The 16,408-nt window shown below is 40.5% G+C and overlaps 1 protein-coding gene across 1 annotated transcript in view; it reads left to right on the forward strand.

Annotated features, from left to right (window-relative positions):
- The window catches only part of LOC148144479 (scavenger receptor cysteine-rich type 1 protein M130-like), a 39,738-nt gene extending 26,208 nt beyond the window's left edge, over positions 1–13,530 (forward strand). The window contains exons 6-15 of the mRNA XM_087975336.1: positions 1,416–1,730; positions 3,062–3,379; positions 6,621–6,938; positions 8,124–8,464; positions 8,651–8,981; positions 9,092–9,133; positions 9,269–9,385; positions 10,742–10,849; positions 12,116–12,229; positions 13,421–13,530. Of these exons, the coding sequence (XP_087831462.1) occupies positions 1,416–1,730; positions 3,062–3,379; positions 6,621–6,938; positions 8,124–8,464; positions 8,651–8,981; positions 9,092–9,133; positions 9,269–9,385; positions 10,742–10,849; positions 12,116–12,229; positions 13,421–13,530 (2,114 nt within the window). The remainder of the gene's footprint in view (positions 1–1,415; positions 1,731–3,061; positions 3,380–6,620; positions 6,939–8,123; positions 8,465–8,650; positions 8,982–9,091; positions 9,134–9,268; positions 9,386–10,741; positions 10,850–12,115; positions 12,230–13,420) is intronic.
- Positions 13,531–16,408: the final 2,878 nt, after the last annotated feature.

The raw sequence follows: 16,408 nt of genomic DNA on the forward strand, positions 1-16,408 counted from the left end.
CAGCTTCATTGCTTCAATATGATCCATAACCTGTCCAATACGCATTAGTCAAGCATGCATCTCTTCAAGAGCCAGGACACACTTTGTCAATTATGTGTTCCACATAATTATAAGCAATGTTTTCCCATCTTCCCAAACGCAAAGGAATTATTTCTCTCTTTCTGCCCTAAATTCTTCTATTCTTAAATTTAAGTTTAAGTTGCATTGCTGACTACTCTACCAAGTATTCTGTCAACTTGATGTATCTCAGCTTTTGAAGCTCCAGCACTTCTGTCAAAGTGCACTTATTCACAACATGAAGAGGGAAAAGGTGAAAACATCTAAATGCACGCTGTAAGTCATTTTCCAGGCTGCCAAAATATACTACCTCAAACTTCTTTGCTTAAAGTTTCATCTGTCACGTACTTATCTGTTTTGCTCTCTTTGCATGCTTTACTGAAATTGGGAGATGTCATGAATAATGGTTTGAAAACATTGATGCATGGTACCAGGGGCTAATTTTGAAGTGTTACTCTGCATCTCAATGCAAATTCGGGGAAGTCCATGTCACATTCTACCAAACGGTACACTTTCACAGGTTATAATTGATTTCATTACTGTAGGTTCGATGGGAGAATAAAGGTTAATATTATTGAAACTGCATATTGCAGCCAGCATCTGATGCACTGGTCATGATTTGGTCACCCGGACGCTCAACATCTTACTGTACAAAAAAACTTTTAACATTATAATTATCTCAATTGCCTCAAACTTGTAAACTCATTTGTTGCCCATGTTTCAGAAATTGCCTTCAAAAATAATTATTTAATACATTCGCCTCGTTAGCTGCACTGTATTGTAACACCCTGATGGAATCGGCTACCTCAGTGGGCTGAATGACTGGTCTTTGATATAAGGTAATGCCATCAGCGTTGGTTCATTACCCCCAAAATCTAAAGTTGCCATGATGGTCCTTACCTTCTGAGGTCAACCCTCGGCTGATGAATAGTGACCATCAGGTTAAATCACCAACAACCACATCTCTCTAACAAGAATGCAGCCACGTATTCATCATTAAATTGAGTTAAGCATTACTGCATGATTGCAAAAGTCAATCTAACCTGCACGAGCAATCGGGACCAAAAGTACACTGCTGTTATCAAACTATGGACTGCATCAAGTCAACCTTTACACCCTCGTTTCATAGGTTTTCCAGGACTGAGGTAAATGATCATAATCACTATCTTGGGAATACCCTTTAAATGGGAATAGTGGAAAGAGTTTCATGAAATAATCGTAATTATTTTGAAGACATTGTAACTGTCACGTATTGTATTGGGCAATGGAGGATGAGTTTCGATTTATTTTCTCTTTTGAATCTCGAACAAGTGCGTGGATATTTGCAAACGTTTGTTTCTTTATTTGATCCAAAACAGGAAACAATGGTCCACGATTGGTTGGTGGGGAGAACAGGTGCTCTGGGCGAGTGGAGGTCCTGCATGGAGAGCAGTGGGGAACGCTGTGCGGTGTTTACTTTGGCTTACAAGACGCCAATGTGGTCTGTGAGCACCTTTTTTGCGGGACTGTAAAGTCGATCCCGAGAGATGCTCGATTTGGGAGGGGAGCCCGACCAGTGTGGAAGGAAAACTATGAATGCCATGGAAACGAGCGACGATTGTGGAACTGTCCAGTTTCACATGGGGAAAGCTTCAACTGTTCACATGGAAATATGGCCAATGTCATCTGCTCGGGTGTGTCCTTTACAGCAATTGTTCTTTCGCTAAACAGTGTTTCTGTGTACTTAAAGTTTGTAATTATTTTATTTATACCTGAATTGAATGTCATTGTTGAGCCGATGGCCTGTAGGCCTTTTCTGATTAATCTGAGTTCAACTGGTGCACTAGTTCACTTCAGGAAGTCATTACCTTTCAACTATATGGTTAATAATCCGCAGTCGTATGTCAGTCAGTAAAGGTTAGACCGGCAGATGTCCTTCCATAAGGAAAAGTATTAGCCAGATGAGTTGTTAGGAGAATTGATGATCGTTTGACTGTTAGATTTGGAATATTTCACGAACATTTGAACGATTATTATTCTGATACTTAGTCATTCAGGGAACGGAGATGTGACTGGTGAGGCCAGGATTTGTGCTGATGCCTGATTTCATTTTAACTAAGTTGGTTTTACAGGCCTTTAGTTATGATTTTGTGACTCTTTTATGAGCCTGAAGACCTTGTCGGGCAGATCAAATGTGGAAACCAGATTTGATTTCCTGACAAACATTAGGAGCTGCATGAGTTGTGTTTTCAATATTTCTTCATAGTTTCCCTGTTCACGAGCTGAAACTGGGCTCCAATTCCAGAGCATAAATTTTCCAACATTCCTCCAGAGAATGCATAAAGCATCTGAATTACTCGTGTCAACATTTTTACGACATGACATTATGCCCTCAACTCCTGGCAGGGAGTATCAGAATCTGCACAAATGGCGCCGCAGAAATCAGATGTATTCATACCTTCTAATAAAAGATTTTGACGTATCCATAGCGTGGAGACAATTTTCAAAAGAAAATGGAGAATATTGGCAGTTACGTTAGTGAGTGACAGCATCACGTTTTAAAATTTATGTGCTATCCCAAATTTTCATAAGTGTTTTGAATGTCATAATTCTCAAACAGACTTGTTCCTCAATTTCCATTATCTTCTTGACCGTTGTCTCAGTCATGTTGCGGGTCATTTGCTCAGTGCAACATGCTCTGTCGTCAACCATGAGAGTAGTGGCAACATATAAATGGTCAAAGCCTACGAGTAGCATCTGCAGACTGACAGTCGGCCTGAATGAATGGGGTCGCTAGCTAAAGACGAGACTTTATTTTCAACGAATGCCAGAATAGCAGCACTTTTATTTCCACGCCCCTCTCAATTTTTTTTCAGAAGAAATGTAATGACATGATGAAAGTATTTGAAAAAGTAAATGGACAAAATATCTTTATGATTGCAAATCATACATTTTCCTGTGATTGTCAGTTCTCGAATATCTGTGTTCATTTCAATCGCTGTTCTCAGTAACTCTTATTTTACAGATGAAAATTGGGCGCTAAGACTAGTGAATGGAGAAAGCCGCTGTGATGGCCGAGTTGAAGTTTACTCTCATGGAAGCTGGGGCGGAGTGCATGACACCGTGTGGGATCAGAATGATGCCAACGTTGTCTGCAGACAGCTGGGATGCGGTTATGCCTTAGAAATATATAATTCTTCAAAGTACGGGGAGAGTGATGGTGATGCGTGGGTACATGTTGTCCAATGTCATGGACATGAATCACAGCTCCAGGAGTGCAGGATCTCCAACACATTGAATTCGTCTGACATCGAAGGCAGTAGCGTAGGGGTCCTCTGTTCAGGTAAGTAGACTCTTCACATTTAAACCGGCTCAGATATATCAAGACAAATATTCATCTGCTGAGTAAATTGAGAATGTACACCACTTGCTTGTCAGTGCCACTGAAACCATTTATTCATCTCTGGGATGAAAGCAGATCTGAGGTGGGCGGCGGTTGCAGATGGATGAATATGAGAAATTGACACCATTTTGTTGTGAGATACAAGCATTACGTGGCAGGTCAGGTGAATTGGCTATGCTAAATTGCACAGAGTGTTATTTGCATTAGTCAGAGGGAAATGGGTTTGCGTGCGTTAAACGTCGGAGGGTCGGTGTGGACTGGTTGGTCCAAAGGGTCACTTTCCACAATGTAGGGAATCTAATCTAATCTAATCTTAAGGGGCGGCAGGCTGGGACAGTGGATAGCACTGCTGCCTCACAGCGCCAGAAACCCGGGTTCAATTCCCGCCTCAGGAAACTGTCTGAGTGGAGTTTGCACATTCTCCCCGTTTCTGCGTGAGTTTCCTCCGGGTGCTCCGGTTTCCTCTCACAGTCCAAAGATATGCAGTATAGGTGAATTAGCCATGGTAAATTGCCTGTAGTGTTAGGTGAAGGGGTAAATGTAGGGGAATGAGTGTGGGTGGGTTGCTCTTCAGAGGGTCGGTGTGGACTTGTTGGGCCGAAGGGCCTGTTTCCACACTCTAAGAAATCTAATCTAATCAGGAATCTAATTACAGTTTCTTAACCCAAAAGTACAGTTGACACACGTGCACAAATTATACTTTTAATGGTAAGGTCCTGGGGATTGTTGCCAAACAATGAGACCTCGGTGTGCAGACTCTAAGTGCATTGAAAATGGAGGCATGGAGAGACAGTGCAGTGAAGAAGGTGATTGGTCCTCTTACATTCATTGATCCGTGCCACTGAATACAAGAGTTCGAAAGTCATGCTGTGGCTGTACATTGGTTGGCCACTTTTGGACTTATGTGTATCATTCTGGCCACCCTTTTAGAAGAACAATGTTGGGAAACTTGAAAGAATTCAGAAAAGATTTGCAGTGATGTTAGCAGAGTTGGAAGGATTGACTTTTTGGGAGAAGATAAACAGACTGGGGCGTTTTTCCCTGGATGGTCAGAGGCTGAAGGGAGACCTGACAGAAGTTTATTATATCAGGAGGGGCATGCATAAGGTGAATAGACAAGGCATTGTCCCCAGGATAGTGAAATCCGAATCTGGAGGGCAGAGGTTAAAAGTAAGGCGAAAAGATTTCTAATGGAACTGAGGGACAATGTTTGTCACAAAAGAGGTTTTACGTATGAAATATCTTGACAGTGAGGTGTTGGAGGATAGTACAGTTACAACATTTAAAAGGCATCTGGATTTGTGAATAAATAGGAAGGGTTTAGAAATATGTGTGTGGAATGTTGTCAAATAGGAGTGGATTAATTTAGAATACGTGATTGACATGGAGGAGTTGGACTGAAGGGTTTGTTTCTGTGCTGGACATCTCTAGGACTCCATTACTTGAAATGACCGCATTTCTTTCAATTAGTAGAGCTTTTTATCTTCTCTGAGAAACTTTTGATCTTGTGCAGCATTGCAGAGACTGAAAGCGCAGTTTGAATTTTGTAGATAATGCACGAGAGATGGATTCCATACAAAACAAATGTCTTGAGATGTTTCACATGCGAAGTCGCCGCACTGGAATTATATAATGTTTTGGGAGTCGTTGTGCGTTATGTATCTCGGGATGGTGATGAGACCCTGAAGGAACGCTTTCATGCTCATTGAAATGTCTAGGCAATGGCTTCTTGGTGAATGTGTGTAAAGTACTCATCTCGAATTACAACCGGGGACATTGCAACAACATTGGAATGCTGTGCGGTAGATATAAGCAACTGTGTGACTTGTGATCAATCAGAAAAGCAGTTTGCAAGCAGTGAGCTCAGGGAAGGTCTCCTCTCGTGTCAGGTCCAGCGCACAAGTTGTCAAAAATTCCATTGTGCAGAATAAATTACAAACAGCTGTTATGCTGTTGACGTGATGGAAGCTTCACTTTTCCTCTATAAAGATCATAAAATGGTTCGTTAGAAGCTGAAGACAGTGTTTTAAGGGCGAACAAGTTTATTCTCAAACTGCAAGAAGCATGATTTAGACCAGAGCAGAAAACTGTGTGCAGTTAAGGAATCCAATGACAGTAATGGAGACAATGCAGGGGGCAACGTCTGAGAGATTTTCTTGAGATGAACAACATTTAGCTATGAAGACAACTTGGCCAGATTTGGATTCATTTCCTTTGAACAGAGTCGACTGAGTATGGGCAGGATTGAGGTGGATAATAAGCAATAAGGAATCTTTCCCCTATGTTATGCAATTGCTTACCTTGCGGCATAGAGTTCCGGTGATGGACAGAAGGTTCAGAGGGACCTGAGGATATTCTTTTTCATCCACTTGGGGCGTGGGAGTAGTCTGGAACTCACTGCCTGTAAATGTGGTAGAGGCAGAAACGTTAGGGAAATCTAAGATATATTTAGACGTGCACTTGTGATGCGAAGGAGTTAAGGACGAACCCAAGTGCTGGGAAATGAGATTAAAATATTTAGAAGCTTGTTTTTGACAGAAACAAAATTGGTAGGCCGAAGGTTCTTTCTCTGTGCTGAAGACTTCTTAAATCCGTGATTCTGTGAATTAGTTCTGGACCTTTGTATCTAAGTACACGTGATAATATCCTGAAATGACTTTTCGTCCCCTTTCAGTATTTACACTTCTACAACTACTCAAAGTGCTATTGCTGTCATGCTAATATATATGTTGTCTTTCAGTTATATTCTCGTAAGGTATAGTATTCTCATGTGCGCTGATGAATGAAAGCTGAGACGGTATTTATATTGGACAAACGTACAGTTATGTGCACTATAAAATAGGTTGAGCATGAGACAAAGTAACACGTGGACAGACATAAATGGAGTGACAGGAAGAGAAAGCACAAATGCAACTGATGGCAAAATATTTCACGGAATGTTCAATATAGAAAGGAAAACTTAACCTGGCAGTACCAGGTGCAATAAGATATTTTGAAACATTTATGTGCTGTCCATTCTTGCTAAAAGGTTACACTTGATCGATTAATTTTGCAAGAAATTATGTTTCAGCACAATAAGTATTTCTCATGAGAACATTTAAAACGCTATTTCCTGTATCTATACACTATGTTGCCCTGAGTGATGAAGGGAATGTGTATTAAATGTGTAATTTTTTCACAGATCACTTTCAGTTAAGGCTGTCAGATGGTGGAAGCCCTTGTGCTGGTCGAGTGGAGATTTACTACAATGGAATATGGGGCTCAGTTTGTGATGATTCATGGGATGTGGTAGACGCTGAAGTCGTTTGTAAACAACTGGGTTGTGGAAAAGCACTGGATATGACACTCCCTTCGTCCTCTGGACCGGGCTCAGGCCACATTTGGTGGAAGGATGTGAAGTGTTCTGGAAACGAGTCATTTCTCTGGGAATGTCCTTCAGTACCATTGGGTCACCAAGACGACTGTTCTCATAAAGAGGATGTGAGAATTATGTGCTCGGGTGAGGGCCATTCTTCAATGCTTTTACTTTGCTCGAATGTTGTAGGTGAGACGTCATGCTGACGTATGTGCACTGAATTCGAAGGAATGTAGAGCAGCGGCAGTAATTTAAAGAAACGATCTCTGACACTTACATGTACACAAAAAGTGAAAGAACAATTCGTTTCTCTAATCTAAGTTGCTTTTCTGTCAGTTTTTTTAATCTTCTATTGATACACGTCGCGTTTGTCATGAAAAGTGTCATTTTTGATCTGTTGTCACTACTCCAAGTGGATGTCAATATTGTCCTGATTGTCATAAAGGGTTTGCTAAAAATTAATTCCAAATTTATGATCTTTACTTTTGTAACGAGCCACCAGAAATATGAGACCTGTTCGTGTGTCTATCGAACTATTTGTGACTCGAAAATGAAGGGAGTTTTTTTTCTTTATGTTTCCGAGCAGACTTCACTGTATCAGACACAGCTCCTGTACAATTGTATCTGACCTGTACTGCCTGTTTATTACTGTGCACTTGCGTTTTGCATGATTTTTCAGAACAGTAAAAATATTCCGTAATTTGCTTCCAACTGAGCAGTTTGAAACTTCCCTGGTGATACAAAATTAAAATTGATTGCATATATATCTATATATATATATATAATTGAACAGCCATGATATCAGAACCAGTTCCAGTGGACCGTCACTTCTGCAAAGTGGACAATTTACTTTTAACACAGGCTTTCTGTTTTCTGTCAGTTTCTGCTTCTCGACCATTTCGGGTTCTCAAACAGTTCGCCAGATTCTAGTAGTGCCTTGGTCAAGTCCTTCTAAACTCCATGCACGATACACATTTGGCTCACTCCTTTTTTCATTGCAATATGTGTCATGAAGAAAACTGAACACAACGATCCGCGGATGCAGCGAATCTAAAACAAAAAAGGAAATTTTCTGGAAAAACTCATATGTCTGGCAGCATCCGTCGAGACAAAGAGACAACGTTTCATGTCCAGTGAGACTTCCTCAATTCAGAATACGCGTCACTGGACCTGAAGATTTGTCTGTGCTTTCTCTCTTCACAGATTCTGTTGAGTTTCTCCAGCAATTCCCTTTGTTCATATCATGCATCCTGCTCGTTTCGGCAATCACAGGACACACCAGAGATATGAACAATCTAACAATCTGGATATCTGTTATTGTTTGAACAGGACACAAGGAGCTGCGGCTGGTGAATGGAAAGCATCGCTGTGAGGGAAGAGTGGAGGTGTTCTACAATGGGACCTGGGGAACAGTGTGTTCAGACACTTTGGATCCACACGTTGCCAAAGTGATTTGTAAACAGCTGCACTGTGGTGCGTTCCAGTATGTTGAGTACGACGCTCAGTCATTCGGAGCAGGAACGGGAACTATTTGGCTCGATGAGATGGAGTGTCTGTCACACGAGTCGACACTGTGGCAATGTCACACAGATCCGTGGGGTCAACACGACTGTCAACACCGGGAAGATGCTGGTGTAGTTTGTTCAGGTAACATGACAAGCCTTCTCAATGTTCGGGTGTCATTTCAAACATGAATTTCCAATAGACTGAGCATCTTTCTCCTTCCAACAGAGAGCAATGTGACAAAGGAGCAGACCCTCAGTTCAACTTACTGCCATCAACAATTAGGTGCGTCTTCGTTCTCTATGTGCGAATTCTTGGAGATTCTGCTTTGTACTGCATTCAATAATAATCAGTTCTGTACCACAGATACGCAAGACAGTGTGCACTTGCATGGAGGAAGCAGCAACTGTTCTGGCAGAGTGGAAATCATGTGCGATCAACGCTGGGGAACGTTGTGTGGCAATTCCTGGGATATAACTGATGCAAATGTTGTCTGCAGAGAGCTGGGATGTGGCTTCGCACTATCAGCCCGAGATGAGGCCGCTCTCTCCCAGGAGAAAGATGTTATCTGGCAGAATGATGTGAAGTGTAAGGGAAGAGAATTCTCTCTGTTGGACTGTCTCTCCGCAGCTCCAGCTAAAAGCAAGTGTAACCACAAGGAAATTGCCAGTGTAAAGTGTTCTGGTAAGATTGATGCTGACTGACGTGCGCCATTAATGTTAAAAATCAGGGCAACTATTTGATTTCCTAAGTTACATTGCCCTTTATAATTATTCGTACTTTCTGTTCCACAGGATCCGAGTTGGTGACGGTCTCCCCTTCACCTCCACCTGCGGGTATTTATGACTGATACTCTTATTAGTATTTGTGTTCGCGTTCGCCAGTGCCATTGTTTCCTTAATGATGATTATTTACAATTTTCCATGGCAGACCTTAACTATGCTAAACCCATTTGTACTCCCTCCTTTAAGGGCAGGAAAGCCCGTCTATTTCCATGCCTGTTGTCGTCTGTTCATCTTTGGGAGTCTTGTTAATCTGTGAGTTAATCGCATTACTGGTGGTCATGCAGAGAAAATTGCAAATGAAAGGTAAGCATCATATCTACCGACTGAGCTAACACTGCGTCACTTTCACTGTTGCATATGTTCTCGGGGCTGTACGTTTTTATTGCAGTTTTCGAGCATTTGACTGAGATGGTCACGATTGTGCGGCACTTCTTGGCTGTCTGTTTTCTTCGAGGGACTTTGCCCAATGAAACGCGAAGTTTTAATAAACACTCAGATAAATGCATCAAATCTGTAAATAGCAGTTAAAAGAATATTCTAACTGTGTGAAGTATGCATCAAGTCGCTCAGTATATTTGGAGAGAAACTGAATTAACGTATAATGTGGAGTTGCTACAGTCATCATTGGGAAAGAAATATAATGACTGCACTTTCTTATCTTTCAGTTAACATATACATGACATTCCAGAGCAGGTCAATGATGGCAGCAATATGTCTCCGTTTCATTGAGTTATTTGCAGACTGCCTCTAAATATTTCTTCATTAGTCACTATTATTTATGGTTCTTCAGTGTCTGGGTGCTGCTACCACAACCCAAGATCATTGAGATGATTAAGGGTCCTTTTAAGGGAACTTCCAGTTAGGCAACAATTGGCTTCCTCTGACTGAGCAAATGATACTTCTGTACTTTGCACAATAATTTAAAAGCGTTTGCTTGGGGACCATTTTCCACGAGTTGGCAATGAAAATCAACACTAATAACAATCATTTTCTATCCTTTCACATGCTCTTAATTTTCCTTTACATATAGCCAGAAAAACTAGGCACTTAGTCTATCACGATCAATGTCATCAAGGTGCACCTTATTTCATTCGTCTCACGTTTCTGTTTTTAACTAATTGTCATAATTATGCAATTGTTTATTGAAATTAGTCCAATTCTAACAACATTATTATCAACCATGTTTGTTAGCAACACGGTATGTTGAACATTAATTTGTAATCTCCTCAAGGGTATCAAGTCTTTTTTAAAAATATAGGTTATTAGCATTTTCGTTTTTTCATTGCATTAAAGAGTTTCATTTTCTGCACTCAACATCTTCACTCACATGCACCATTGCGAGCTGAGAATTTTCTTGAATAGATATTGAACCAGCAAAATTAGAACAAAACACCCAAATTTATACCAACAAGAACATCTCGCTCTTTCTGTTTAACATACTAGGTTCGGTAACTGATGTGACATGGAAATTACTCATGGCCTGTTCACTTGTTTTTCCAAGATGTTCTCCCTTCAGCGATCAGTTAACGTTGTGTGAAGATTCTAATCTACAGCATTGTGTGAACTCGTTCTTCTCTCCCCTGGTTCTTCAGATATAAACACCTTGTTTCTGCGAGTGTTCAGCTACAAATGCTGACCAGTCTCTTGTTTATTCAATAGAACTTTTCCTTGGTGGCAGAGGCTCACGCCTTGGTTTGTACCAAGGAATTTATGAAGAAATTGAGAATATTCCCCCTGGCAAGAGGACGGATCACAAACATGGACCAGGTATATATTTCCTATTGTATAGTGAATCATGACTGGATAAGCATAGCTTCCATTTAATTTGCAGTCTTCCATGATCAATGACTGAATGAACATGATCATTAGTTAAAACACAGTCGTCGTGTGTGGGAAGCTATCTCATTAACTGTGTCTCTGTCCGCATTTCGTGAGATGAAGAATTTCAATATGATAATTCCCACTGGCCTACATTCCTGATAGATTATTTCTGGCATGCATTTGAAAAGGCAAACAGAACTATCAATTTCACTTCTACCCTGGTTTCACCCTGACCCCTTCAGATGGGTGGACAACTAATCAATTCGTCATTGATTTTAAAATAATATAACTTTTGCAATAAGTATGGATTACACAGCACCAAAGAGCTGAAGCAAAATTGAGGAATCAATGTATAAACAAATATGATGAATCACAGAAGATGAGTGGTGCTGAAAGTGTGCATATGACTCTGAAACTTTGCAGGTGTTCAGATACAGTGTAAATGAATGGAAAGAAAATGTCTGGTAGATGATAAATGTGAAATTATCCATTTTTGTTGGAATAAAATTAGAAATGACTATTATTTGAACGGACATGGCCTGAAAAGTAGAGATAGCAGATTTAGGACTAAATTGAGGAGGAACATTTTCACCCACAGGATTGAGAATTTATGGAATTCCCTGCCTCATCAGATGTCTTTAGAACTGGGGTGAATAATGTTTTGAACGTTAAAATCGTGAGTAAGTCGAACTGAAGCCACGAAAAGATCAGTCACGATCTTATTGAACGGCGGAACTGGCTGGAACGGTCAGATGGAGTACTCCTGCTCTTAGATCTTATATCATATTCCTTCCCGCAGTGGGTTCACTTGACATTATTCCAGATATTTCTACAGGCACGATTAAAGAACAATACTTTCTGTTGTCACCCTACAATTAATAACATTAAACCTTCAACTATAGTCCTTAAGTCTACGACATACAGGATCAGGATTAGATCATTTGGCTCATCGAGTCTATTCTGCCATTCAATAAGGGCTGATGTGGTTCTCAACCACTTTGATTTGCCTTCTCCTTGGATGTTTTATCCCCTTATTAATCAATAATCTTTGTATTTCTGTTTTAAATACACACTGTTTGGCCTCAATAGCCATCTGTGTTCCATAGATTCGCAGGCCTCTGGTTGAAGAATATTTGACTCATTCTAAATCTTATTGGTCATGGCTTCTCTTGGAATTCGAGTTTGAAAGTAACTCTCCATTTTTATTTTTAGTAATTTATGCTTCCATTGACTCACTCAATCGCATTGAATACTACACCAGCCACAACTTGACTGACAATAATCCCGGATCTGAAAATCTTGAGGTGAAATCCAACAGCATTCCAGGTGTGTATAGCATCACTTTCTGTCAATTAATTTTCGTCCAACACCCTCTAAGCTGTCCAAAACTTAACGATTGCAACCCTCACAAGGTAGTGTGACCACTGGAATGTTGGTTAAAGAGAAAATCGCTGTTTTGATACCACATGATCATGGGCATGGTCTGTCCGGCTGTCTTGTTGCTCACAGAGATTATAGAGCCTATGACCTCAACTTGTAATGTGCAAAGAGACGTGCGTTCGATGTCGTTGCTTTCAGGAACTGCACTCACACCCATTCCCGAAGAAGAATACGTCTCCTTAAGCTGAACATTACAAAAACAACCAGGTTATCATTCTAATCGCATTTTTCCAGCACACCCTGGCCCACAGCCTTGTTTGTCTTGACATTGCAAGTGCATCACTGAATACTTTTTTGAGCGTGTTTTGCCTCTATCACCCTTCCTGGCAGAAAGTCGAAGATTTCCTGTTTAATTCTCCCATCACTTCTCTGAAATGTATGGCCTTTGGTCATTGATCTCTCCACTATAGAGAGATGTTCCTTCCTGTCTTCCCCAACTACAGTCGTCATCATTTCATGACTCATCGCAGGCATGCCAGCAACTCTGCATGCTCAGCTCCAAGTCAATCAATTGCAAGACAGATACAGCGGTAGGTCTCTCAGCCCTTCGTAACTCTTCCTCCTTTCAATGAGATAATTCCAAACTATGGTGTGGCCGAAATCCAGCTCCCTACCTTTGAAGCATGTCCATAAATACCTTTGATCAACAATAATCTCGGCCACATTTAAAATTAAGAATTGATCAGACATCAGCTAATTTTTGGGAAATATATTTCCAAACCCTGTACAGCTTTATCCTTTCTTGACATCTTCCCTGAACGGTCTGGCATTAATTCTGCGTATAACACCTCTCGAGCTAAAATAGTCTCATCAGTTGAAGTAGTTTACTTTATGTTACCTGTCTTATCCGGGTTATTATCTTGAATAATTCAATCAGATAACCTTTCACCTTCTCATTTCCACAGAAAACAATCCCAATTTGCATCAACTCTGCTCATTCCGTAACTTCAGAATTATGACCTAACTCTTCTGGTCTCAGTTTCCAGCACTTGCTCTCTCTGAGACATTCGTCTCGTTTTCTAGTTATCGTTGTTGTGTATTTCAATTTGTATCAGTGATGCTCATCTTTCTCTCCAGGTCGAATTCGTGGTGAGTATGACGATGTTGAGACTGAAGATGCAGACTGTCATGATGGAAAGTTACAATTGGACAGTGATCCTGATGAACACCCTCACACTTACAGATGATGACAGTGGTCTTTGTTCACTCGGTGAGTCGAATAACAGATACTCACATCTTTAACCACCTTTCTGTGCATTCACACTGCCATAATTCCTTTCCATTCCATGATAATATTATATTTACTGAAAATCCTAGAACAACGTCCAAACCTGTGCCTCATTTCCACAGCTTGTCACTGAGAAAGCAATGTATTATTTGAGAACGATTTTTATTTCAAAAGCATAAAGAACCGTCTTTAAAAATGAATTCGATGCGATTCATCATACACTGCGTTTTGTCAGTTCTTCGAATCGCTGATCTTCACCCAATTTTGGAATTACATATCTACAAAATTGCTGTTTCAATGCGTCATCAACTGGCTGTATGGAGAATATGAAAGATGGGGTTTTACGTGCTCAACAGTTTGAACGGTTTATCTCTTGTAGCTCACAGGGAATACAGAGCCTCGGACCTTTACTTGTAATGTGCAAAGAGACGTGCGTTGGATGTGGTTGTTTTCAGGAACTGCACTCACACCCATTCCCGAAGAAGAATACGTCTCCTTAAGCTGAACATTAAAAATGCCAATAACTCACGGTTGCCTTTGAAACCCAGACTATCTGATCAGCTGCTTAACCATTTTAGTGTTTTCGAATGACCTTTCGGAAAAGAAAAACTGCTCCAATGTTCCTTGGAACCCAGTTATCCGCTTCCATTATTCTTCACCTTCTCTCCTTTTTCACAGAGAGTTGTTTAATTACTGTTGTGAGAACTCTCCTGTAACATGTAGCAGTCACCACACTGACAAACAAGCTCCTGTGTTTCTTTGAAGAAGGGTCACCGGGCCTGTAACTTTAACTTTGATGTGTTCCAAACATGTGTCCAGACATGCTGGGTTTTTCTCGCAATTCCCGTTGTTTGTTTCTGATTACGAATGGCCAAATGAGCTTCCCTGCACTGCATGATTCGATAGAACTATGATACAGCCGTTGCCATGTTACCTCTGTTGTGCAATCAGAAAATACATCTGACTTCCCCTGATAACTCGCATATCGGTGGCGCCTTCACTGTTGACATGCACTGGAATTGCGATCCAAACTTTTACAACGTACGCATCAAACCAACAATTGCGACGTTTCCCTCTGAGTTCCAATGTTTCTGATGCAGAGGAAAGAATGGGATGCCTTGGCTTTCAGCAAAATTCTGAAATATCTTGAGCACTATGTAATGTTGAAAATCATCATGGAAAACTTGACATTTATTTTTGAGTTAAACATTGAATACTTTCGTGAGGATTGTTTAAATTAATGAAGAAAGCAACTTTTATTGTTTCACAGAGATCTATTAAATTGTTTTAGGAGTGCGAAAGAAACCATAGATATTTGTTTATCTTGCAATTTCAATCAACATCTCACCTGCAAAATCGTGCATGGCCAATGATATACTTTTGAACATTTCATAACTACTATCATTTAGGATATTGCCCAGCCAATATTCGCACAAACCAGAGGCGATGATCATTATATAATATTTTGAGTGAGCTTGTTGATTGTAGAATAAATATTGCTGCACATATCTCTCTAATCTTCAGAGTAATTTCCAGGCTGTCGTTTGCATCAGCTAAACACACAGATAGATAAACATGTCAATGTGACTTCCAAATATGGCCCGTCATCAGTCTGACCTTGCTGAGGCAGAATTAGTCTTGTCCCTACTCCATGGAGTGAGAGTTTCAGCTAGGGATTGGTAGATTCATGTGCTGTGAATCGATCCAGAGGCGACTTGAATGCGTGGACTCAAATTATTTTCTTTATCATTTCAGGTAGATTTTAGAAGCGATTTCAACATGGGACGTCCTAATATTGCGAGAAGTCGCCGACTATCGTTTTGAATCTCCAAAATATTTTTCTCAATATAAGCTGCAACTGGTTGTAATTCAGCAGCATGTACTTTGGCATTGAAATGTATATATTTGCATATATATACATTTGAAATATATCTGAAAAATTGCATGTTGTGTGTTTTAATGAGTTAAAAGTGGGTATAAACAGGGTGCATCGAAGTTATTTTTATGTGTGCATATATTACGTAATTCATTTCTCAGTGTGTACTTTTGAAGTCACAATCGTGGACGATGGTCCTGTGTCCTGTCAATGAGGTATTGAGGAAATTCCATGTGAAATTGCTTTGCTTTCTCATACCGAATGAAGGAGGCTTTTAAACTTGTCAAGCCAAAGAATTCTATGAAGTGCTGTTTTGCTGTTTATTGAATGAAATGTTCTGTCCATGAACTGGGAATATTTCTGAAAGTGATGTGCAAAATGTAGGACACAATTCATCAATAAAAATGCAGTGATTGCAAGTTTGTTTTGGGATTCTGAGTCCGTTTGTTGATGTCAGTGCCAAGTTTATGTGTGTGAGTGTCAGTGAGTAAGTGAGAGTGGTTGTAATTAGCTGTGCTTGTACAACTGCATCTCTGAATATGAGAATATCTGTGCTTCGGCCAATACGTTGGAAAGCCGATTGCAGGAGGGAAGTACACAGGAAATGGAAGGGAACTTGGAAAGTTAACATACAGAAGGATCGTGGCTTACAATCTGCTTTTCTGTAAAGGAAGCAACGGAGGTGGGTAAGGTAAGCAAGGAGGCACATGACAAGGTTTCCTGCATTAGTCGGAAAATACGTGGTATACTTTTTATGCAGTCAGGTTGTGTGTTGTCGAACTTTAATTCGGCCACATTTGGAAGATGACACACAGTTCTGGTTGCCACTCCCCCGAAGTGACATGGAGGCGTTGTTGAAGCTACCACTGTAAGAACAGCGTGCAGGTGTGGGACACTGCAAAGGGTGTGATGCATGCTCTGTTTGGAGGGGCATGTTTGGTGTGGATCGCCAAAGTTGCGA

Source organism: Chiloscyllium plagiosum, unplaced genomic scaffold, assembly GCF_037043375.1.
Source record: "Chiloscyllium plagiosum isolate Xiang-an unplaced genomic scaffold, Cpla_swu_hap1 HiC_scaffold_27, whole genome shotgun sequence".
Lineage (NCBI taxonomy): Eukaryota > Metazoa > Chordata > Chondrichthyes > Orectolobiformes > Hemiscylliidae > Chiloscyllium > Chiloscyllium plagiosum.